The sequence below is a fragment of the Notamacropus eugenii genome, chromosome 5 (assembly GCF_028372415.1).
Source record: "Notamacropus eugenii isolate mMacEug1 chromosome 5, mMacEug1.pri_v2, whole genome shotgun sequence".
Classification (NCBI taxonomy): domain Eukaryota; kingdom Metazoa; phylum Chordata; class Mammalia; order Diprotodontia; family Macropodidae; genus Notamacropus; species Notamacropus eugenii.
In genome coordinates, this window is record NC_092876.1 from 420,850,629 (window position 1) to 420,875,237 (window position 24,609).

At 36.0% G+C, this 24,609-nt stretch overlaps 1 protein-coding gene across 11 annotated transcripts in view; it reads left to right on the forward strand.

Moving 5' to 3' along the window:
* Positions 1–24,609, forward strand: part of DYRK1A (dual specificity tyrosine phosphorylation regulated kinase 1A) — a 211,644-nt gene that overhangs the window by 140,276 nt on the left and 46,759 nt on the right. For 10 of the 11 annotated variants that reach the window (XM_072614980.1, XM_072614973.1, XM_072614976.1 and 7 more), the window contains 2 exons: positions 18,263–18,382; positions 19,729–19,917. In XM_072614980.1, coding sequence (XP_072471081.1) covers positions 18,263–18,382; positions 19,729–19,917 — 309 coding nt within the window. The remainder of the gene's footprint in view (positions 1–18,262; positions 18,383–19,728; positions 19,918–24,609) is intronic. The other variant, XM_072614972.1, reaches the window with a different exon arrangement.

The following is a 24,609-nucleotide window of genomic DNA, read 5'->3' on the forward strand; positions in this document are numbered from 1 at the left end:
TTGTTTTTCTGCAAATTAAGCAGGGTTTCAAATATTTATTCTGTTTAAAGATAAACTATTTTCACTAGAATCTGATTACGGTTTTTAATTAAAGAAAATATACATTCTTATGTCAGAGGAGAAATGTTAGTCCAAAAAAATATTTTTTATAAAATTATGTCACTTGCAGTAAACACTTGGTTTCTTGGAAAGTGAAGGCAGGTCATGATTTCTTATAGTAGAGCAACCAGTTATCCTATTGGTCTGAATGTAAGTTGCCCCCTAAACAACCAGCACCTCTAAAGTGAAAAGTGAAAAAGGGGGAAAAAGCTAAATTATAAAGCAGAACATTCCTTTACTCTTATAGGAATATAGCTGTAATATGATATAATATAATTAGTATAATATATGCTCTTTTTATATCACTTTCACTTTATACCACCAGTGACTTCCCTCACTCACAGAACCTCATGGAACCCTCGCTTGTAACAAATAAGTGTAATTCAAGTATTCATCATGTATGAAAATGTATGCCTCATTCCAAACCTCAGTCTCTTATTTTTCTGCTCTCAAGCAGGAAGCATGCTTCAATGTCAGAGAAAACTTCTTTAACAGTTCAGTCTAATCTAACTTCATAGTAATGCGGCTGATACGTACCTTAGAACAGTGCTACTAGACCATGTGGCAAATTATTAGTAGTGTTGATAATTCTTAAAATTCATTTTGGGAAGTGAATGGATGATCAGATGTAATTTGGTGTTATGTCTATAGTTAAGTAACTGTTTCATAGTATTGTAATGTTAGTCCTGGAAGGAACCTTCATTTTATAGATCATGAAACTGAAGCCATGTAGAAGAATTGACTTTCTAGTGTCACACTGGAAAGTAAGGGGCACAGCTAGAGTTTATACATAGGTCTTTCTGACTCGCATGTCCAGATCTGCTTCTATTATGCTGCTCTCAAGATTTATTTGAATGAGTACTTGACAGGACAGCTTATTTTTTCAAATGATTGTTATTTAGCTGAAATGCAGTATAGAAGTTCCCTTCCTCCCTTCCTTCCTCCCTCCCTCCCTCCCTTCCTTCCTCCCTCCCTCTTAATTGGAAGATCTTTCCCACCCATTAATAGACTCTTGTGACCTACTTAAATCACATGGAAGCCTAAGACACTTGATGGGCGGAGCTTGCGTAACAGGTGGAACTGGAAGGGTTGAGCAGAGCTGAGAGGAAGTTGGTGAGAGCAGTTAGGGTAGAGGAGAGAGGACTCCGGCTGGCACAACTAGTCTTGTGAATGTTTGCTTGTGGGAAGGCCCAGGCTGGGGTAGGGGCTGGGGGAGGAATGGTGTTGTCCCTGGCAGTGCTAATATATATTGACTTCTTTGTTACTATGATGGATTTGGGTTTCTGGTGTCTGAATAAATGTTTTTCTTCTGCCTTCCCTATGGAGAGTGTGTTATACTTTGAGATTCAGAACTTAACGCTGGTGTATTCGTATTCGTATTGCTGTTGGTGCTGTGAATATTGCTTTGACAATTCCCCCCCTGGCTTATTTTAGGGGTCTGATTTTCAGTAACTGGAGAAGTGATCATTCCCTTGTTTGTTCTCCACATTTTAACAGCAGGTGCTGCTTTCTAATCAAGTGATATTGTAGTAATCTAATGGCCTCCCAGAAAAATTATTAGTATTATTGAATTATTGTTATTGTTTTCAGTGTGCATTTTCCTTGCAGAAATCTTTTTAAGGGTTCATATATTTAAAGCTAGATAATATAATCTGACAATTCACGTAACTCAGGCACATATAGCAATATGTCACAATACATTGAAAGCAAACTAACCTAGTGAGGATGCCACTTGTGTCTACTTTCTGAGAAAATAGCTAAGGGCACTGGACTTGCAATCAAGAAGGTCTTGGTTCAAATCCTGTATCAGATACTCAGTTGCCCTCTAATGCTGGGCTAGATAGACTCTGCCCTAGGTACTTTCCTCATCTGTAAAATGTGTTGGTTTGACTCAATAGTCTTTGCAATATTTTCCAGATCTAAATTTATGATCCTCTAGACTGTCTTAAGTATGTTGTGTGACACCTGACTATGACATGACAATTGAACAAGGGCAGCAGTCTGTATAGTGTATTTTAGTTTTAAAAAATTCCTTATCTTTTTAGACAAAAATGAATATAAAGATAAGTCCTAATATTTTTTCCCCATATTCTAATATGGATCTTTTTTCACACCATATTTTGGGAGAAATTTATTTCTTGAGAAACTAAAAAGTAAGTTTTTAATATACTTCCAAATCTGTTATTTTATAAGCTTCTTGGTGATTTGCACTTATTTTTTAAAAACTGTTACTATCATCTGACCACTTATCTGTTGAAGAATCATACCATGTTTCATAGATATACTTATTTCAAATAGATTTTAGAAGTCAAGTGATGCGTGATGTGAAGATTTTACTCAGTCTTACTTTTCTTTCTGCCGCAATTGATTTGTTCATTCAAAAAAACTTTTCAATTTTTATGTAATCATCAAGAATATTTTATCTTTTATGATCTCCCTGATCCCTTGTTTGGTCATAAAATCTTCCTCTATCCATAGTTGTTTAACAGAGAACTTACCTTTTTGCTATAATTTATGTTATAGTGTGAATTTATACTTAGATCATTTTCCTTGTTTATGAAATCGCTAAATTTCTGTTCATACTATTTGCTGAAAAAAATTAATTTCAAAACTATCCTGCTTGTTTGTCTTTGCTGCCTTCTGAACTTCTTCCTTTTTCCTTTGTGTACTCTTTCAGACTTTCATCCGGGTCTTTTCTTCTTTTTTAATACCACTATCGATAATATAGAAATAGAAGGAAAAAATAATCCTTGCTACAGATTAGCGTAGTCAAGCAAAGCAAATCTATCCGCAAGTGAATTTCTCTTTCCATACCTTGAGTTAGATCTCTGTCAGGTAATAAGTAGCGTGCTTCCTCATACAGTTTCTTAGGCCAGAGTTTCTAAATTATTTTTTTTTCTTTTAATATTGTCATTGTATAAGTTCTCTTGGTTCTGCTCATTTTCATATTGCAACAGTTCCTATTTCCTTTGATTCTCCGAAATAATATCTCTGGTAATTTCTTATTGTTGCAATAATGCTACCTTACGCTCACATAAAACAGCTTGTTCAGCCAGGCACCCCTGCCCCAAATCTCCAACTTTGGTATCTTAAAAGTTTATTTTGTTTGCAGGTATTCACTCCATAGTGTTGTCTGTTCTCTCTGTCCTTCTTCTTCCTGTCCCCAGCTCCCCAATTTTTTTCTTGAGGATTTGTATGTTTTTGAGACTGAGTCTTTCTAATTCATGCTGCAAGTGCAACAGACAGTTATGGTCTGGATAACACTATTGATGAGCATAGGAATTTTGACATGCTCCATTTTTCTTATCTCAGCCAGTTTGCCTTTTTCAAACAGCCTGATGGTCCCATATTTATTGATGCTGGACATAGTATGGACATCTTTCAGGACAGCAGTCAGGTAAAGTTCAGAACTCTCAAGCTCCTTGAGGGCAGGGATTCTTTGTTTCTCTATATCACCAGTGATTAGCTCAGTCCCTGGCACCCACTGGATGCTTACTAAATGTTTACTGACTGGCTGACCCACCAGCCTCAGTCTCCTTGGTGTCAGAGATTACTTGAAGCAAGTCACCATACCCAATTTATTATCTTCCCTTTTAACCATCTTTTCCCTATCCCCTTCAATTTACACATTGAGTTTGATACATTTCAGTACTACACTTTTACTATGTATATGTATGTACTCATATGAGTATGCAACCTTTTTTGTCTGAAATACAGATTCAGTTAAAAGTGAGGTTCATCTGATTCTTGACCCTTCTACCTTTCTTCGTTATTTGTATACTCTTCTCTCATACCCCAATTATAAGAAATAGCTACTACTACACATTCTTCTTTTCTACATCCTCCCTTTCCTTTTTCTTTTTCAAACCCTCAGAACAGACCAAGTCTACACTGGGCACCCTCCCCTACCATGGGCCCCTTTCTCCCATTATTCTTTGATGATATAAAGTTTTGAAGAGACACTTGTTCTTTCCTTATTAAAATGTTAGCTTTTCATCATTATATAGCTATTTCTGGTTGCTCATATGTATTTTTTTCTAGATCTTTTGTTTGCATTTCAGCAACAGGAATACTGGATAGGCCACTGTTCTGGAAGAGTTCTTAAAAAGATCTATTTTTATCCCTGTAGATGAAACTGAACTTTGCAGGGTAAATGATTCTTGGTTGCAAGCTTATCACTTGCCTGTTGGAATATTATATTCCCAGATGTCTCCTCATTTATAGCAGAAGTTTCTAAGTCTTATGTGATCCTAAGGTTATTCTAACTTGTTACTTAAGTCCTTTATTGCTACTTGAAGTATTTTTTCTGTGACACTGGAGCTCAGAATTTTGGCTTTGGCATTCCTAGGATTTTTCCTTTTGGTGTTTTTTTTAAAGGAGGTGATCAGTGGGTTCTTTCAATCTTCTCTTTACTCTCTAGTTATAATAGCTTTCAGCAATTTTCATTTGTAATTTCTTAAAACAAATTTTTTAAAAATTATGGTTTTTAAGCAGTTCATTGATTTTAAAACTATCTTTGATCTGTTTTTCAGCTTGCATTTTCTTTTTTTTTCGGTGTTTTAATTTTGTGCTTTTTTCTTGCTGTCTGATGGAACCATTGACTTCTGTTTGATTTAGTCTACTTTTCAGGGAGCCTATTACCTGGGTAAGATTCACCAGTTTTTGGTTCTTTTATCCCACATCTCTCTCCTCCTAGGGCTTTTATTTCATTTTTAAAATCTCTTGCTTCATTTCTTCTAGTTATTCATGTCATCCTTGTGGAAAAAACTAATTTTTCCTTTGAGTTCATATTTTTAGTAGTTATCTAAGTTGGATCTTTTGGCATGTCTGAATATAAGTAAGCCACCACGGAATTTTGTCTTCAGTTTCCTTATCCCTTTTTCCTTAGAGGCTGAAGGACTTTGGAAACCTTGGGGTTTTGTTCTAGGACCAAGCTCTGCTCCTTCCTGCACCTTTGGCTTGGGGTGGTTGCTGTATTTGGTCTTGACCTAGGTTATCTTGGTTCATACACTGACTTTAACTCTCAGAGGTAGGTGATTCAGACCACTGAATTTTCAGGACTCTATGGAATCTCAGCTTGGTGTTGGGGTAATCTGGTCTGAGTGGTGGCATTGCCACTCATTGTCTTCCAAGGTTTATGGTATGGGTTCTCTACCTTGCTGGGGCTTTCTTCAATGAACTTTTTACTTTTGACTGTTTCTGAATTCAGTGACTTAGCAGAGAGGTATCTCCTTCCCATCTCTGTTTATGCTGGGAGGCCTCATACCTAATTTCTATTAACAGCTTTTCTGGCAGCTTTCTTTCATGCTGCCTTTGGGTATTTGATGTGGCTTCTCATTGGACTTTTGGATCATTATTCAGTCTGGTGTAGCTTTTGGATGTTTGTTGTACTGGGCTGCTTGCCTTTGTTTGTGCAACTATCTTCTCTCCTTATTTGAGATTAATATAAATATAATTGTAACATTCTGAAATAAAGAATTATACGGGTATCTGTTATTCCTGACTAGGCTTTTGCCTTAACAGGTCTAAAGTTTAGTTAGTGTTTTATTGATCAGATTACCCTGAGGGCCTAGCTTATGGGTGGGGAACCTGCAAACTCCAGGCCACATGTGGCCCCTCTCTGCCCGCCAGTGCCACCCTTTGACTGAATCCAAACTTCCCAGAACAAATCCCCATAATGAAAGAATTTGGAGTCAGTCAAAAGAATATATCTTTGGACCTAGAGTGCCACATATCATCTCAAGACTGTAGGTTCCCCACCTCTGGCCTTAGTCCTTTCCCTACAGAAGTGCACAGAATCAAACTTCAGCATCAAATGTGAAGTCAGGATGTGGACTGGAAGGTTGGGCTGACAAAAGAATCCCAAAATAAAAAACAATTGTGGTGACGGGAATGCTGAAGACACAAACCCAGAAGGAAGGAATGACTTCAGAGTTGTATAGTCCAACTTTTAAAGAAAAACACATGGACACGAATTCAACAAGAATTCTTGGATAAGACGTAGCAAGAATGCTGGAAAAAAGAGGTAAAAAGTATTTTGTCAGTGAAATGAGAATCTTAGAGGAAGAAACTGGAAAAAAATGAGAGCTGTGGAAGATATAATTGAAAAGAGAATAACAGAAGTAGAAAGACATGAAACCTTTTCCAGGTTAACTAATTTCTGGAACCAATTGGAATTTATCAGAGAGAGGCCAGTGATTCCATGAGCCAGGAAAAAATTAAAACAAAGTTAAAAGACAGAAGAAAAATGAAAGAATGTACAAAGTACCTAATTGCACATGGTTAAAATAAATCATGGAGGAAAAAAAAAATTAAGATTCATTGGAGATCAAGGAGAAAAAAAAAATTAAGATTTATTATTTACCTGAAGGCCACAACCAAAACAAGTGCCTAGTTATAGTATTTAGAGAAATCTTGAAAGAAAACTGCCTAGATCTCTTAGAAGAGGAGAGCAAAGTGGAAAAAAAAGGAATTTATCACCTCCTGAAAGAAATCCCCAAATGAAAAATCTTGGGAACATTATAGCCAAAGTCCAGAATTTTTTGATCAAAGTAAAAAAATACTGGAAATAGTCAGAATTCAAGTACCATGGGAGCCACAGTCAAAATCACACATGATTTAGCAGTCACCATGATTAAAAAAAATGAAGGACTTAGAAAAAAAACATTTGCACTTCTAGCCAAGATTTATTTACTCAGCAAAATTGACAGTAATTCTACAAGGGGGCAAAGTGGATCTTTAATGAAGTAGCTGACTTACAAGCATTTTTGATGAAAATACCAGAGCTGCAGAGAAACTTTTACAAATACAGGATTTTAGAAAACATAAAAGGTAAACATGAATGCTAAATTGCTGACAGCCTTGTTTGGGGAGGTGATACAGATCCCCTCTGAATCTTGCTATCACCAGGAGTCATAGAAGGAGTCTAATTAGACCGAAGGCATGGGCTTTGAAGGGGAGTGGCTGCCACTCATATCTTCCTCTTATCTGAGTTGGTCAGAGGAGGAAAGAATACATACACCAACAGAAAAACATTTCTTTCAACAGAGAAATAGTGAAGAAAGAGAAGGGAAGAAGAGTAGATTAAACGAAGGCTTAGTACTAAGCAAAAGAAACCCTAAGGAGGTGTGAAAATATTTAGGTTTTTTTAGTTTGTATTTATGTTTTGTAACAATGCATGGGAATCTGAGGGAGAGCCCATAAATTGAGGAACAGCTGAACAAGTTACAGTATACAAATGTGATGGAATACCATTGTGTTGTAAGAAATGATAAAGGGTTTCAGAGAAACCTGAGATTTTTAAGAACTGATAGAGTGAGGTCTGTGGAACCAGGAGAAAAATTTATTTAAAGATAACAATTTCAGAAAGGCAAATAATTTTGAAAGAGTTAGGAAATCTGGTGAATATAATGACCAACAGTTAGAGGCCTGAGCATGTTGCCTACCTCCTAATGAAGGTGGACTCAGAATGTGGAATGAGACTTTTTTTTTTTTTTTGACCTGACCAAGTGAGGAAATTTGTTTTACTTAAATGCTTGGTACATATTTGTCTCAAAGATTTTGTTCTTCTTTTGTTTTCTAGGTGGGGATGGGTGAGGCACATTTTTGCTGACTGAAAAAAATAAAATGAAAAATTTCAAGTTATCATGAAGATATTTTATAGAAAAAGTTTAAAAACTAATATAGAGGAACAAAAAAAGACTATCAAGGAATGTGATAAAAATTGGAATAATTAGCATTATTGGATACTATAATAATCAGTAATGTTCAAAATGAAAATAATACTGGCTTGGAAAAAGAACAAAGGTAGATAAGTGGAGTAGAATAGAAGAAAAACAGGTATAGAGAACCAAAAATAAGAACACATTGTAAAATGTAAATAACTTGATTACCTTCTGTTTCTGGTCTTCTTTTGACTCAGCTTGTATATTAGTTTTGATCGTTAGGAGTAAATTGTAATAATACAAGTAAAGCAAGCAGTGGTCTCTTTACTTTTCTTTGAAGAAATATTAGTATCAAGACTATATCAATGTGTACATCACTGATGTTCTTTGAGGAAGTTGTTCCTATAGTTACCTATTAGAAATACCTATGAACTCTTGGGGTACTGCCAGCAACTGACAGATTGGAGGCATGGCAGTGATAGAAAAGAAAGAGATAACAGCAGTGGGGGCTAGGTGAGCCTGTGCAGTCTGTACATGACTGCTTTATTGATCTGAGGGTCATGATTTATATATTCTCTTAAGCAAGCAAGCAAGGTTATTCCCATGAGAACATTTTTTAGCTTACATCTTTTACTTCCATATCTTAGTTCTCTCTGCTTAGCAACCTCGGGGTACACAATCAGGGTCAGGATGATCTCATCCTTGCTTATCAGGAGTGGAATGGTGAGCCAATCCTGAGAATGTTAGCCTTTGTGCTAGTACAAGTCTCAAGTACCTCACATTCCGGACTCCATCATTACTGGTCCTCTACATCTCCCCCTTTTTTCTTTGCAAGTAATTTAAGTTGATGTAGGTCTGTGCCAATTTTGACAAGAAATTGATGTAGTTTGACAAGGTTTTTAAAGAGAAATGCAGTTTTAGAATTGGAATGCCCTCCTCCCTTAAACAGATGGGACCCAAGATCTTTTGGGTTAAGGGATGAAGGTCTCGGCTTCTGAAATTACTTCCTGCTGAGATTGGACATAGAGCTGTCTCTGCCTCACAGGGTCCCAGCATTGGAGAGGTTGGGTCTGTAGCTAGTAGGACTCCAGGTCCAGAGGGTGATGGGTCATGGTCTTGGACAGTGAGGATGGTATGCAGCCTGAGCTGTCATCTGCAAGTGGAGGGTACTGAACCTAGAAGACTCACACAAACAAGTACCAAAAAGGAGTAGGAAGAAAATGACTAGAAGTGAGGTGGGTGTGAGAATACTGTCAAACTTCGTCACACCCTTTTGACATACTTAAACCATCTGAGACTGTTACAAAGGTATCCAGAGCAACTGTCTGGGAATAGGAGGGGCTTGGATGACCCCCACTTGTCCCCAACCTCCTTGTCTGCTTTCCATATTTTCTTTTTTCTTTTTCAAAATTACTAATATCTTTTATTTATTTTTTAAATTTTATTTTTCATTTTTAACACAGTTTATAACAGATAAAACAATTCAAACTTTTGGTCAAGTGATACTTCTTTTTAAAGCATTTACAATATGGACCACAAAAGAATTTTTTTTTTAAACATTAGCAAACTGAGACACAAATAATATTTATGTTGCTAACTTCACAAACTCTTGACCTAATTGTCTCTACAGTATTACTAAGAATTAAAGGACCCTAACTTATTGTTGTTGGTCTAAAGTTCTGTGCCTAATAGCTTAATTTTAGACTTAACCTTGGAAGTTCCCCTACTAATAATCTATAATTTAACAGATCTGATATTAAGCTTATAAACCTTTTGACCATAGGAAGCTTACAACCTTTTGCCACCAAGAGTAGGGACATTGCAGGGATACAATATCTCTCCAACTTCATGTCAATCCCAGGCAGGATTAGATTGATCACTTGCATTCAGTCAGGCTTAAAGTGTATCAGGTGTCAGTGGGGAAATTGAGTCAAGAGAATCCTACCTCACCCCAGGCTGAAGAGCCACTCTCCCACCCTTCCCATGAGATCACCTTTTGCAGTTCATACCAGCATCTCACAGACTTATTGTCATCGTGGATTGGAAGCTCAGACCGCCTTTCTTGCTATCCAGACCTGGAGTCAGACTCAGAAGAACAGTCACTTAATAGTCCCATGGTATCTGAAAATGGCAAGTTCCAATAACCAGGTTTCAGATATGATTATAATTTCACTTTGGCTAAGGAACATCTTTTGAGGCAAGTCTTAAGTGGTTTACATGCCTTTCTATACATGTTCTAGTTCCTGATTAAATACCAATCATAAAATCAAATTTACCATTAAAACCTTAACTTTTCCATCAATGCCAAATTTTACCCGGTTACCTTCCTTTAAGAAATTTAGACTAAAATTCTTTTCCCCAAACTAAAGATGTCATTCATTTCTTCTCAGTAATTAATTCAGTCAATTGTTTTAATACTAATTGCTTTTACCTCACTTTGTAACATGTCCAATATTTCTCCCCATCACTCCCCTCCCTCTGCTTCCTAATACCTTGCATTCTGATTAATCCTTTCCTCAATGTACCCTCCCTTCTGTCATATCCCATCCTTCCCTTATCCCCATCTTTTCTCTTTTCTTGTAGGGCAAGATAAATTTCTATACCCTGTTCCCTGTATTTCTTATTTCCCAGTTATATGCAATAAAAATTCTCAACATTTGTTGCTAATACTTTGAATTCCAACTTCTGTCCCTCCCCCCACCCCCAGCACCACTGAGAAGGCAAACAGTTCAATACAGACTAAATATGTGTTGTTTTGCAAAAGACCTCTATAATAATCATGTTGTGTAATACTAATTATATTGTCCTCTGTCCTACTCTATCCTCCCTTATTTTTTTCCCCCACAATTGACCTTGTCCCTTCTCAAAAGTGTTTACTTCTAGTGACTCCCTTTTCCTATTTGCCCTTCCTTCTAACATTCCCCTCACCCCACTTGTCGCCTCCCCTCCTACTTTCCTGTGGTGTGATATAAATTTTCATATCAAATTTAGTGAGCATGTTATTCCCTCCTTCAGCCACATGTGGAGAGAGTAGCTTCATTTTTTCCCACTCCCCTTCTCCCTTTTCTCCTCCTTTGAACAAGATTTTTATTATCTCTTTTATGAGTTATAGCCTTCCGTATTCCATTTCTCCCTTATTCTTTCCGGTATTTTCCTCCTTCACCCCTTAATTTTTATTTTATTTTGGTGTGGATATCATCTCTTCTGATTCAACACACCCCGTACTCTCTATCTATGTGTGTGTGTATGTGTGTGTGTGTGTGTGTGTGTGTGTGTGTGTGTGTGTGTATGTGTGTGTACAATCTCTCCATCTACCCAAATACTGAGAAAAGATTCAAGAGGTATAAATATTTTCTTTCCATGTAGTAATGTAAACAGTTCAGCTTTATGATTTTTCTTTCCTGTTTACCTTTTCATGCTTCTCTTGATTCTTGTCTGGGGAAGTCCAATTTTCTATACTGATCTGATCTTTTCCTCAATATTAATGATTGAAAGTCCTCAGTATCATTGAATGACCATTTATTTCCTTGAATTATTATATCAGATTTGCTGGGTAGGTGATTCTTGGTTTCAATCCTAGTTCCTTTGACCTCTGAAATATCCCATTCCAAGCCCTTCTATCCCTTAATGTTGAAGCTTCCAGATCCTGTGTTATCCTGATTTCCTCAGTATTCAAATTGTTTCTTTCTAGCTGCTTGTAGTATTTTCTCCTTGATCTGGGAACTCTGAAATTTGGCCATGGTATTCCTATGAGTTTCTCTGTTTAGGTGTCTTTCAGGAGGTGATTGGTGGATTCTTTCAATATTTCTTTTACCCTCTGATTCTAGAATATCAGGGCAGTTTTCCTTGATAATTTCATGGAAGATAATGTCTAGGCTCCTTTTTTGATCATGGCTTTCAGGTAGTCCCATAATTTTTAAATTGTTTCTCCTGGGTCTATTTTCCAGGTCAGTTGTTTTTCCAATGAGATGTTTCACATTATCTTCTTTTTTTCAAATTTTTGGTTTTGTTTACTAACTACTTGGTTTAACTCATAGTCATTCATTTCCCTGAACTCAATTCTCTGTTTCAATGAATTATTTTGTTTAGTGAGCTTTTGAACCTTCTCCTACATTTGGCTAATTCTGCTTTTTAACGCCTGCTTCTCCTCATTGGCTTTTTGGACCTCTTTGTCCAATTGAGTTAGCCTCTTTTTCAAGCTGTTATTTTCCTCAGCATTTTTTTGTTTCTCCTTTAGTAAGCTGCTAACTTGTTTTTTAAGATCTTCTATTGCCTGAGGCCAGTTTAAGTTCCCTTTGGAGGCCCTGGAGGCAGAGGCCTTTACTTCCTCTGACAGTATGCCTTGTTCTTCCTCATCTGAAAGGATGGGGGGAGACACCTGTTCCCCAAGAAAGTAATCTTTTATGGTCTTATTTTTTTTCCCTTTTTTTGGGCATTTTCCCAGCCAGTTACTTGACTTTTGAGTTTCCTCTCCACAACCACCTCACCTCCAGTTCCCCCAAGCCAGCCCTGGGGGGCTGAGATTCAGATGAGCTGCTCCAAACCCTCAGGGGCTTTAGGCTAGGGAGAGGGCAGGGCTGCTATTTGGATTGAGATTAAGATTAAGATCAGCTGCTCAGGAGGGGGTAGGGCAGCCACACAGGGCTCAGTTCCCTCAGGGGTTTATGATGAGACCTTCAACAATGGATGCAGGCTACTGCCTGCTTTGGGAGCCCTGTCCAGCTGCTGCTTCTACTGCTGTCACCTGAGGGGGCCCAAGTTATGGGGACACCCTCTTCCCTTCTTGGCCAGCTGAAAAGACCCTGTCACTGACCTTTGGCGCCTGTGGGTTGAGGGAAGTGCGCTGCAGCTGGAGATCCTGTCCCTGAAAGCTGCTTGGATCTGCTCCTTTCTCTGCCGCATGGCCAAGGCAGGGCTTGGCTGGGCTCTGCTCCGCATTGGTGCACGACAGACCTTTCCTGTCGGTCTTTCAGGTCACTCTGGGATAGAAATCTCCTCCACTCCTTTGTTCTGTGGCTTCTGCTGCTCTAGAATTTGTTGGGAGTTCTTCTTTACAGGTATTTTATGGGCTGTGGGGGAAGAGCTAGCCTATGTGCGTCTTTCTACTCCGCCATCTTGGCTCTGCCCTCCCTGCTTTCCATCTTTTCAATCAAACTTTTATTTATCTTTACAAACCTCTTGAGCCCATTATTCAGACTTATTTCACTTTCCTTTATATTTCTACCATAGACAAGAGAGCTCACAAGTTATTGCTTTTCACTAGATGTTCATCATTGTTTCACAGGCTTGTTTATCATTTTCTGATTATATTCACTCTGGAAGAGAAACTTTAGAAATTAAATTATTAATAAGTTCAAACTCTAATTTTAACTTTTGCTTAGGCCATGGAATAACCACAAGTTCAGATTAAAATAGCAAGATCTTTTCTGTTTTATAGATCATTACATATTAATTTAATAATACATGATCTTGAAAATGAAAATTTAGTAGGCTTTACCCCCTTTTTTCTTTGAAAACATTTCTTCTAAAAATATTTCTTTTTCTTTTAAAACAGTTTAAAATTTATCCTTATGTTAACAGAGTCACTAAACTTTTATAAAGAAAATTAGTGGAAAACTTTTAAAATGATAGTCCTTTTTTCACTTGGAAGCAAAAATAAACCTTTTTAAATTTAAAATTCCTTAAAACTTAATTGGTATAAAAATGTCCTTAAGTAATATGAATTCCCAAAGTACTAGAACAAACCAAATTGTTAATTATTATGGAATTTCTAGATATTACAAAATGCTTTAGTCAAATGTGCAATGGAATCTCACATTAGTAACCGTAAGAGACTGATTACAGAGAAGACACTACTGCTTTTAAAATCCTTTTAAACAATGGGGATATTTTAAGGTGACTCTTAAGTAGTTTACATAGACTTCTGAACATGTTCTAATTCCAGATAAAAATAGTATTAGATTTCCCAGTAAGATTACACAGAAGGGCTCACATGTTTTACTGGTCACTTGCTATTGATCATAGAAATTTGTTATAGAAGGAAAAAGTAGGGACATGTGACATACTCCAACAACAGTGAACTGATGTTCCAGTCTGAAGCCCTTCTTCCCTTTCTTTTTTTTTATTTTTAAAATTAAAGAATACTTCATTTTTGCTTAGAACCTTGAGTGTTCTTAGAGCCTGGTGTTCTTTGAGCTTCTTTGTAAGGGAGATTAACCTGAAATAGTGTTTTGTTTCGAAAAACTTTTAGATTTAGAAATGCTCAGAGAAGCCTGGATTGCATATTTCCCACTTTGATTTTTGCCATCTTGGCATATGCTCAGGGGTGTTTTTCTTTTTTCTTTTTTGTTTTACTCAATTCTTGACCCAAATTCAGTTTTTTTCTCTTTGATCTCTGGGGAGGAAGAAGCAATGTCCTTTTACTTCCTTTCTCAGTGCCATACAGTAAAGTCTCAAAATAGTCAGTGTTATACTATCTTGTGAAATTACAAATGTACAGATGAAAATCATTACTAGCACCATATACAAAGTTTTGCACATTTCATTGAATAAGAAACATTTTCCAAATAAGCTGACAAAACACAGAGCATTTTACAAAGTTTACAGTATCTCAGTTTGCTTCGCTTTAGGCTTACAGAGCCTTTCTCAATCCACAAGCCAAAGAAAGATCAAAGATAAAACTGACTTCTGTCTTGAACAGAAGTCTGATCCATACTGAACTTTCCAAACTACATTGAACTTATCTCTATAGCAGTTTGGGACTTGAGGTCATATCCTTTTTCTCAAATAACAACTATTCTAGGTGGAAAATTTTCCAAAGATTCCCTCAATGCTTAAGCCCCACCTCGGGGCTGTGCAGAAAGTGTCCATTTCTACATAGATAAGGACACCAGACCAAAACCTGTCCCTTTTTACATAGGGCACACTTAAAATCCTTTAGGGGTCACTGTAGCATAGGTCATCCCCTGTTTTTACTCTTGAGGTTTTTTTTTTTTTTTGTCCGAAAGGATACCCAAAATTCTACCATGGAGCCTTGCCATTGTTAGAGCAAACCAAATGGAATTATAAACTCAGTCATCAGGATAAGAAAAGAAGTAGTAAAGAATGTCAGCTACTTTGGGATTTTAGGCACCCTAAGAAAATGTGGAGCATTTTGCTTTCACAAAAGACAAGCTTTCTAGGTTTGCTTAAATTCAAAAAACAAAAATATTAACATTTTTTACTAGAGAATAGCAATCTTAACAATACTGTATAGGTGCTTACACAAGACTCAGTACATAACAGAACATATCACTATATTTAAAATGCATGTTTTATCGAAAATAACATGTTTGCAAAATTACACTAATGGAATGGAATGACTTATGAGGGAACACTCACTGGAAAGAAAAATCACTATTATATTTGCAACCTGAACATATTGCCAAATTTCTCTTGTACCTTAAGGTCTAGAGTATCTAGAATCAAAAGTCCTAGACAGAGAAATTTTTCTAGGAGTACCCAATAAAGTGAAGGGCCAAATTTTATCCCAGACAAAGTCCCACATATAACAGACTGCCATGGCCCTTACTGCCTGGAAGGCTGGTAGTTTAGATTTCACCCCACCCCCAGGATTTTCCAGTATCTTTTAAGGCAGATTGGATATGTCTAGGCTCTCTGCAAATAGCTCTAGTCCCCGTTGATGGCATTCCTCTTAAGTGTAGGGGATGGTTCCCTGTACCCAGTTCCATTAGCCACTAACAGGTGGAGTAGTGTTTAAAAAGGAATATTTGTATCAGATAATATAATCTTATTCTTCCAATACATAGGAGGAGTAACCATCCCCTCTAACTCCTCTCTATCCCTTCATTTACACCACTTCAGTCTTTTGGGAAGAGAAATTAGGCTTACTGTTTAGCTCAGTCTCTGTTCCAAGTCCCATGCTTCCTTGCTTCTCAAGGCTTCTGTGTTGGACTGGCTGATTGCACCATTATACCTGTAATTCTGCTTCCAAGGTATGGCTCAAACTACTGGGGCCACAGGGGTCACTCTGGTACCAGAAACTGAAAACAAAAATACACTGAACAGAAACACTGACCCCTAGCTTCATTTCTAGAAACTTGGGTAAAAGAGGGACAACTAGAAGAATAAAGTCTTTCTTCTCTCACCAGATCAGTTCATTGCACCCATGCTGTGATTGAAATGGCATCTTCATCCTGTGTAGAAAAAGTGTGGTATTAAATAGTTGAAATAGTGTTGATAAAATGGAAACTTGACCCATTTTCATGGACATCAAGAAAATTGTATTGCTTCAATAACAGGAGAGGAAAGTTTTAGACTGGAAATACTTGGGTACAATATTGTACACCTTTCCCAGGCTTCCTTTACAGTCATAATCTGCTTGATAGGCCCTTGAAATTTGTCAAGTGGCTTTTTGTGGAAAGCCTTAGAGTCAACTACCATTTGGAAATGTCACAATGTCATTTTATTAAAATAATATATCTATTTGATGGCCTGATATGTATACATTGCATTAAAATTTTTTTTGGTATTGACATTTTTCATTTTTATGTCATTTTTAAACATTTTCCTCTCCTTCTCTCTTTCCATAGATCCATCTTCTGTAACAAATAATAAAAAAAAAAAGTTCCCCCAAACTTGCCAACATATTAACTAAATCTGGCCATGTTTGCAGTGTTCCTTATTCCATCCTTACCTCTGCAAAGAAGACAGGGAGATATATATTCTCCTTTCTCCTTTGAGGCCAAGCTTACTCATAATTATACAACCTTCAGTTTCTTTTTTGTTGTTCTTTCCATTTACATCATTGAAATCATTGCGTATATTCCTCTTCCAGTTCTATTTACTTAATTTTCTATTAATTCATATAATTTTCCCTACATTGGTCTGTATTCTTCATAGTCACTGTGTGAAATAGTTTTCCTTTACATGAATATATTTACAGTGTTTAGCCATTCCCACATGATTGGATATCTGATCTGTTTCCATTTTTTAAAATTTCTTCAGAATATGTACCCATAAATATTTTAGTATAATTTAAGAGTACCTGATTACTTGTGAGGTCTTGAGTCAAAAGCTATAGTCATCTTCTTAGTCTTAATCCAAAATTGCTCCTTAGAATGATCAAAGCTCCACCAACACTGTATTGTATTTTGTATTTTTATAACCTTTAATATTGGCTATTCCCATTTTTAAAAATTTGTTTTGAATTTCTTATTATTGGTTATTCATAATAACATTTTATATTATTGCTAATTGGTTATCATTGTTTCTTTGGGAATTGTTGCTGACCAGTTAGCCACTGAAGAAGAGCTTTTTGTTCTTACATAATTAGGATTATTTCCCTGTATATCTCATATACCAGGTGCCCTAATCAGAGCCCACTAATTACCTTTCCACAAAGTCCTATTTAGCTGTAGGTAAGGAAAGTTTAGTATATACTAGGTTACTGTGTTGTATGGTTGGCAAATAATCTTTGTCACAGAGCTGCATGTAGTCTCTGTAATAAGATTTTCTAATACTAGCTGGTTCTAGATGATTACTTTGTTCAGGGATCTGAACAGAGGGAAGATGTTGCCGTTACTAGTGAAGAAGTCCACAGTAGCTCATATTATCCAATCTCTATTGGGACTTGGGTTATATTCTCAGTGCTGCAGGGTTGTGAGAGCAGCAAGGAACATTGTCAGCTAACACATTTAGATGACTGAATTAAATTAAATGCTGAACCAGTTGCCTTAGAAACATGTGTATGTTTGTATTTGTGATGAATGAAAACCCCAAGAAACAGACAGAGTTACAGGGTAATTAATAACTTATTAGTTAGACTAGCTAATAATCAATAAATTGATGGTCATTGGTTTCTCTCAGTAACCAAAGACAAACCATGGAGACACCGAATGCTTTAAATACCTTTGTAAAAGGGGATGCCCTAAACAAGAGGAATGAACCTTAATTGGTGGACATTTAATAAGGAGGTAGGCTAGAAGTCTTCAGCTCCTCCTGCTGAGATTGTAGCTTGATCATGAGACTTAGCCACCTCCAGCAATCTGGACAGAGGATTTCATCTCCTCTCAAACCACTCTTACTGGTTTTCTCATTCATGAGCTGGGTCCCCCTAGACTCCAGTGGAAAGGTGCAAGGCCAGGGGCTCATTTTCTTGGGATGAGAATTCACCTAGGTTAGATTCTGTTTGTGCTTTAAACATAAACAAGGTCTCCTAGTTGGATGGAGTTAGGGTTAGCATGTTCTTTGAGGGTTAGGGACATCTTATCAATCTACTATGTCCTTCAGAGACTGACTGACCTACAGAGGCTGGGCCCTAAATAAAGGAGAAAAAGTCTTAATCCTAATTTAATTATTGGGTGTTAATATAATAGCAAAATAATAATTGCTCTCATATTCATATGCACAGACATGCACATACATGAATTTTAATTTTCAATTGTGGGTATAGTTAATGTAGTTTAGTTAAAAGTACTAGTCTTTTCTGTCTATTTAAGGTGATACCTGATATTGTCATGTTACAGAGACGGATGCCCCAAACCTTCCGTGATCCAGCAACTGCTCCTCTGAGGAAACTCTCTGTTGACTTGATCAAAACATACAAACATATTAATGAGGTAAGTAAATTATTTATTTGACACCCACATGATTCTGGTAAAGAGGTTCACATTTTGCCCATTTTGTGTGTAATGGAGGCTACAAAGTTTTTCCTAATTGTCATATTGATGATGAATTTGAAAGCCTTAGTAAAGAATGACAGTTACACTCCATGAGTTAATAAAAAAATTAATATTTAGTTATGTAAGGCAATATATTATAGTGGAGTCAGAGGTTTAACGTTTAAATGCTTTTTCTCACAAGTTATTCCTTGGACAAGTCAAATATCCTTCCTGGGTTTCTCTTTGCTCATCTTTAAAATGAGTAGGTTCTATTATGCAGCTTCTGAGATCTGTGCCAGCTCTAAATCTATGATCCTTTCAATTATTTTTATCCCTACTTTGACTCTTCAGATTACATCTGTTAGATATTGTCAGACATTACCTGTTACATACTTTAGATTCTGTCATTTACCTTTAGAACATAATGTCTCCTTGCTTTCTACTTTAATCCTGGCTTAGTGATTGGTTGTTGAATGAATGTTCCTTTAAGAAAATGGATTTGTTTCATTCATTCATACACACACACACACACACACACACACACACACACACACACATACATACAAACATGCATACATATTTTCCTATAGAAATTTAATCCTATAATTCATTTGTATTAAAGGCCTACCTTTAGTAGATGAGCTTTTTGGAGTAGAGGAATGAGGAAAGGTATGGAACAATGTGGCTAGAGGAGTGATAGTAGTGTATTTATACATTTTATGACATTTTGATCTTATTGAATGATGTTACTGTTTTATTTTTGTGGCAGTGGAGTATGATAAAATTAAATAAGAAACTTTTCTAAATGAAATAAATGATCTTGCATTCATTATTGTCATCTGTGCAGATTGTTTTGACTTTTATTAATCTGAAAATACAGTCATTTTAATTATTTTTTGGATGCAGAAACATTTCATGTTTTCTCACAGCAATTTAGTTGATATTTTGAAAGCATAATAGCACAAGCTGTAGTATCTTCTGAATGACTTATCTGTTTTTGCAGATGCTTTTTTGCATATTCTTTGTCTTAGTAACTTATAAGAAAAATAACTGTTAAGAGTATTTACTGCATTTGTATTGAATAGGATATAGGCTCAATGAATGCAGAAATCGGTTCTTATTTAAACTTTAGCTCACTCAGCATAAGAATAGAGTAAGCATTTCATTGTTTTTGAAGAAATGAATCTGTAGTACATGAATCCATTTTTGTTGATAGTTGTACTCATCAATTTCTTATAAATTATTATCTAAGTGATTTGCATACTTAGTAATGCAAAAATATAATTATGTATCTTGAATTTCAGGTTTACTATGCAAAAAAGAAGCGAAGACATCAACAGGGTCAAGGAGATGATTCTAGTCATAAAAAGGAGCGGAAAGTTTACAATGACGGCTACGATGATGATAACTATGATTATATTGTAAAAAATGGGGAAAAGTGGATGGATCGTTATGAAATTGACTCTTTAATAGGAAAGGGTTCCTTTGGACAGGTAATTCGATGAAAAATTATTAAATTGTTTGAATTAGAAGGATACTCTAGATTTTTAAATAGAGACTAAAAAAATCACAAGTAGGATACATTTTTCTCTTGTAAGTATTGAATTTCTGTGCATTCAGTAATGAATGAGGTTTGAGAGCCGTAACAGATAATATTACTTCTGCAAAGAATTTATTCTCTATACTGTTATTGTATTTCTAGACTTTTTTATGGTATATTCTTTACATACACCAGAAACATATGTGTGTGGTATGTCCTTTATACTCTAAGAGGACCAAGTCATCAGGAAGATGATGCCATGAATTGAGGGAGAGTTGTGCAAAGTCACCAGCCTCACATACTCCTCTGGAGCCATTTGGGTCCAGTGGCCAGCTATAGATCAGGACAACTGGGGGTGAACCAAGATGCAGTGGGAGACTTTGTCCTTTTTAGGCTAAGGTCTTTCCAAGTTCTCATTTTGACCAAGGCAATGTCCATTCAGTGACTAGGGCTGTTTAAGAAGAGAGCCAAGGGATGGCCCCTTAATTAAAAAAAAATCAAACTGGGAATAGGTATAGCCAGTGAGGTGTAGTGAAAAGAGAACCAACATCAGAGAGACCTGGGTTCGAGTCCCACTTTAACATATAGTGAATGTGTGACCCTGAATAAATCACTTAAAATCTGATTGAGCCAGACAGCTCTCTAAGATTAGAAGTTGCAGAGAAGCTTATTATCTGTATTGAAGAGGAAATTTGTTACCAACATGGAAAAAAATCAATCTCAAATCTGGTAAATATTTTAAATTATGTGAAAGAATCTTTTACTGTGCTTGGGAAAATAGCTATAAAGTTAAAAAATCTTGCGTGTCAGAGAAAAATTGGAGAAATAATCTTAGTCTGTAGCCCCCCTGTATTTTAATTTTTTTCTTTTTTCTTTCATTTTGTTTACTATGCTTTTGAGTTTGATATCTTACCTCTTAAGTTATTAAGATTCGAGTAATTATATGTAAAAAATATAATTCAGGAGGTTCCATGCAGAATTTGTCCTTCAGACAATATTGAATGTCATGATACTCATTTAACTGTATGTGTAAGTCAACTTTTCTCATTTTGAATGTTCAGTTTTGAAAAATTAACATAAAGATAGACTGGAAAATTAACTGAATTTTAATTATCTATTTGAAAATTAGAAGATTTAATTATGTTTTCATTTCTTCATATTTTATTTCTGGTATACCTACATTTCCAATAATGAGGTCTTACCTAATTTACTTTTTCTTAACTTTTCCTTTTTCTCAAAAAAACACATTAGCATCAGAATCTTCAGCAGTGAATAAGTTAATGGCAGTATAACACTCATTCGCTGTATTCTGTGATTGTTTGAGTTGTTGCTCTGATGAAAGACTGTAAATTTAAATTTGACAGTTTCTTGGATGCGTTAAACTATCTCTTTGTACAGTAGACATGATTATATAGATTTGAGATTGATTAGAAAACGGAACAAAAATAAGTGTAAAATACTCATCCTTTTTTGTACTCACAGTGTAAGAGAATATAACATATTTTTCTTTGTCTATAGTTTCACATACTACTTTAATACTTTCTTCCATAACAAATCAAATTTGCAAGATACTTTGTGCTATATTGAAATGATTTGCAAATTGGAAAGAAGTAAAAAGGTTATTTTATTAGTGTGATCATAAAAAGATTTTTTCTTTACTGCTTTTCACAGTCAGTTAGTTTTTGTCTAGCTCTGTACTTATTCCGTAGTCAAGCTTCCAGTGTAACATTGTTTTTTTTTAATATCCTTCAGCTGGTATTAGACTACAGTTTGGACAAAGAAATGTAGGATTTTATTATTACACTTTCTGCAATTTTTGATTAGAAAATTTTCTTTTAAAAACATCACTTTTATTTTCCTTTATTTTGATGACTTACTTTTCATAAGTGGTTTAATTTTATAACCTATAGTGAATATCTCAGTTTTGAAGATAAAATAGGTTATTTGAAATTTCGTGACCATGTTCATACAGTTGAACCATGCCAATCCTACCATTTAATTTCTATCCACATCTAAATTAGTCTTTAGATCATGGGATAAAAAACATGAAAAGTGGCAGTTTGGTTTATAGTCAAAAGAGAACTGGATTTGAAGTTACATGTCTGAATTCAAAGAGCTTTGGTAGTAGTTAGAATTGAGTCCTACTGCTGAGCTTACTATCCCAGAATCACAGAAATTCAAGAGTTGTTAAGGATGCTTGAGGCTGTCTATCCTGATGAAGTAGCTAGAAGAAGCGTTCTGTAATGTAACAGAAAAATGATCATCCATTCTAATTGGCCTAAAACAGGCCAATCTGACCAGGTTCAAGGTTTAAGATATAATAAGCATTGTGGTAAAATCAAATTGAAAGCCACTTTAGTACTTAAGCATTAAAATAAAAAGATACACATTTTTAAAAGTGCGACTTTCCTCATTAGTTAGCAAATCTGCAGGTATTTGAAGCAATGGAAATAGGCTTAGCAGTATCCCTCACCTTCTTTAATCCTTTTTTTGTATTTTTATCACCAGCTCTGTTCCCTATGAATGATTAGATGGGCATAGTGTGAAGGAAAAAGACAGTCAGTAGCACCATCCTTTCAGTCTTCCAGCCTTGAAGCCTATGTGTTATCCTTGACTCTTCATTGTCTGGCACAAGACACTATTTCCTAATTCTAGACCTTTTCATTTGTTGTCCCCCATGTTTGGAATGCTATTTCTTCTCATTTCTGCCTTCGTGTTTTCTTGGCTTTCTTTCAATCCCAGATAAAATTCCACTTTTTACAAGAAACTTTTTCAGATCCCTCTTAATTCCAATGCCTTTACTCTGTTGATTCTCCCCTCTCCCCCTGCCCCCATTTATTCTGTATATAACTTGTTTGTATGTAGTTATTTTCGTGTTGTCTTTCCTGTTAGACTATGAATTCTTTGATGGCATCCCAAGTGCTTAGTATAGTCCCTGGAACATAGTAGACTTAATAAGACTAACTAATTCTTGATGAGGCTTGGTGTCAGCTACTTTCCATTCAGTAGAATCTGTGCTCTACTGAAGAGTTGATGATGCCTTCCACATTGTTCCTATTCCCCATTACAGGTCTTAATCATCTGAATTAGAATAGCTTAGAAATCATAAGCCGCATGCATTCAACTTAATTCCAGGGTCCATTTAATACTGGGGCTCAATCCATATTACCACTCATCCAGTGTTCCCTATTTTACCTGGTGCATGGGATCATAACACTCTGACTGACACCCTGAAGAAATGCTTGTGTTGTCTTGGTTAAGAGGATTATGTGGTCCCCTCACATACTACAAAATAGCATCATGATTCCTGTGTCCATCTGACTAATGGACCTAGTCTTCAGTCTCTGCTGTATGAGAACACAATGCAGAAAGTATATGCTATGGAAGGCATCAGCAAAATTACACCATCAATTCTTACCCCCAAAGTTATTTTTTTTTTTAAAAAGATTTATTTTCAGTTTTCAACATTCACTTCCACAAAATTTATAATTTCAAATTTCCTCCCTGTCTCCCCGCTCCCCCCACCCCGGGACAGCGTATATTCTGATTACCCTTTCCTCCAATCTACCCTCCCTTTTATTTTCCTGTAGGGAAAGATAGATTTCTATACTCCATTGACCATATATTTTATTTCCTAGTTTCATGTAAAAACAATTTTTTTACATTCATTTTTTAAAGCTTTGAGTTCCATATTCTCTCCCTTCCCCTCTCCCCATCTACCCCTCATTGAGAAGACAAGCAGTTCGATAAAGTGATACATGTGTAGTCATGTAAAACACTACCAAAGCAGTTATATTGTGAAAAACTAATTATATTTCCCTTTATCCTGTCCTGCCCTCCACTTCTCCCTTCTACCCTCATTGAGAAGGCAAGGAATTCAATAAAGGTTATACATGTGTAGTCATGCAAAACATTTCCATAACAGTCATGTTGTGTAAGACTAACTATATTTCCCTCTTTCCTATCTCTGCTCTCTATTCTGTTCTCTCCTTTGACCTGTCCCTCTACCAATGTGTTTCCTTCCAGTTACCCCTTCTCCCAATCTGCCGTCCCTTCTATTATCTCCTCTGTCTTATTCCCTTCCTTCCTGCTTTTCTGTATGGTAAGATAAACTTCCATACCCAATTAAGTGTATATGTCATTTCCGCCTGAAACCCAATCTGATGAAAGTAAGGCTTAATTATTCCCTCTCATCTTCTCCTTGATTGTTAAAACTCTTTATTGCCTTTTTTATGTGAGGTTTACTACATTCTACCTCACCCTTTCTCTTTCTCCTAGTATGTTCCTCCTAATGCTTAATTTTCTTTCTTTAGATATCATCCCTTCATATTCAACTCATTCTGTGCTATCTGTCTCTCTCTGTCTCTATATACATACATATACATATACACACATATATGTATGTATATATTCCATCCAACTTATGTATATATTCCATCCAGCTATCCAGTTACTGAGAAATGTCTTGTGAGTTATAAATATCATCTTTTCCATGTAGGAATGTAAGCAATTCAAATTTAATAGATCCCTTATGGTTTCTCTTTCCTGTTTACCTTTTCATGCTTTCCTTGATTCTTGTATTTGAGTCAGATTTTCTATTCAGCTCTGATCTTTTCACCAGGAATGCTTGGAAGTCCTCTATTTC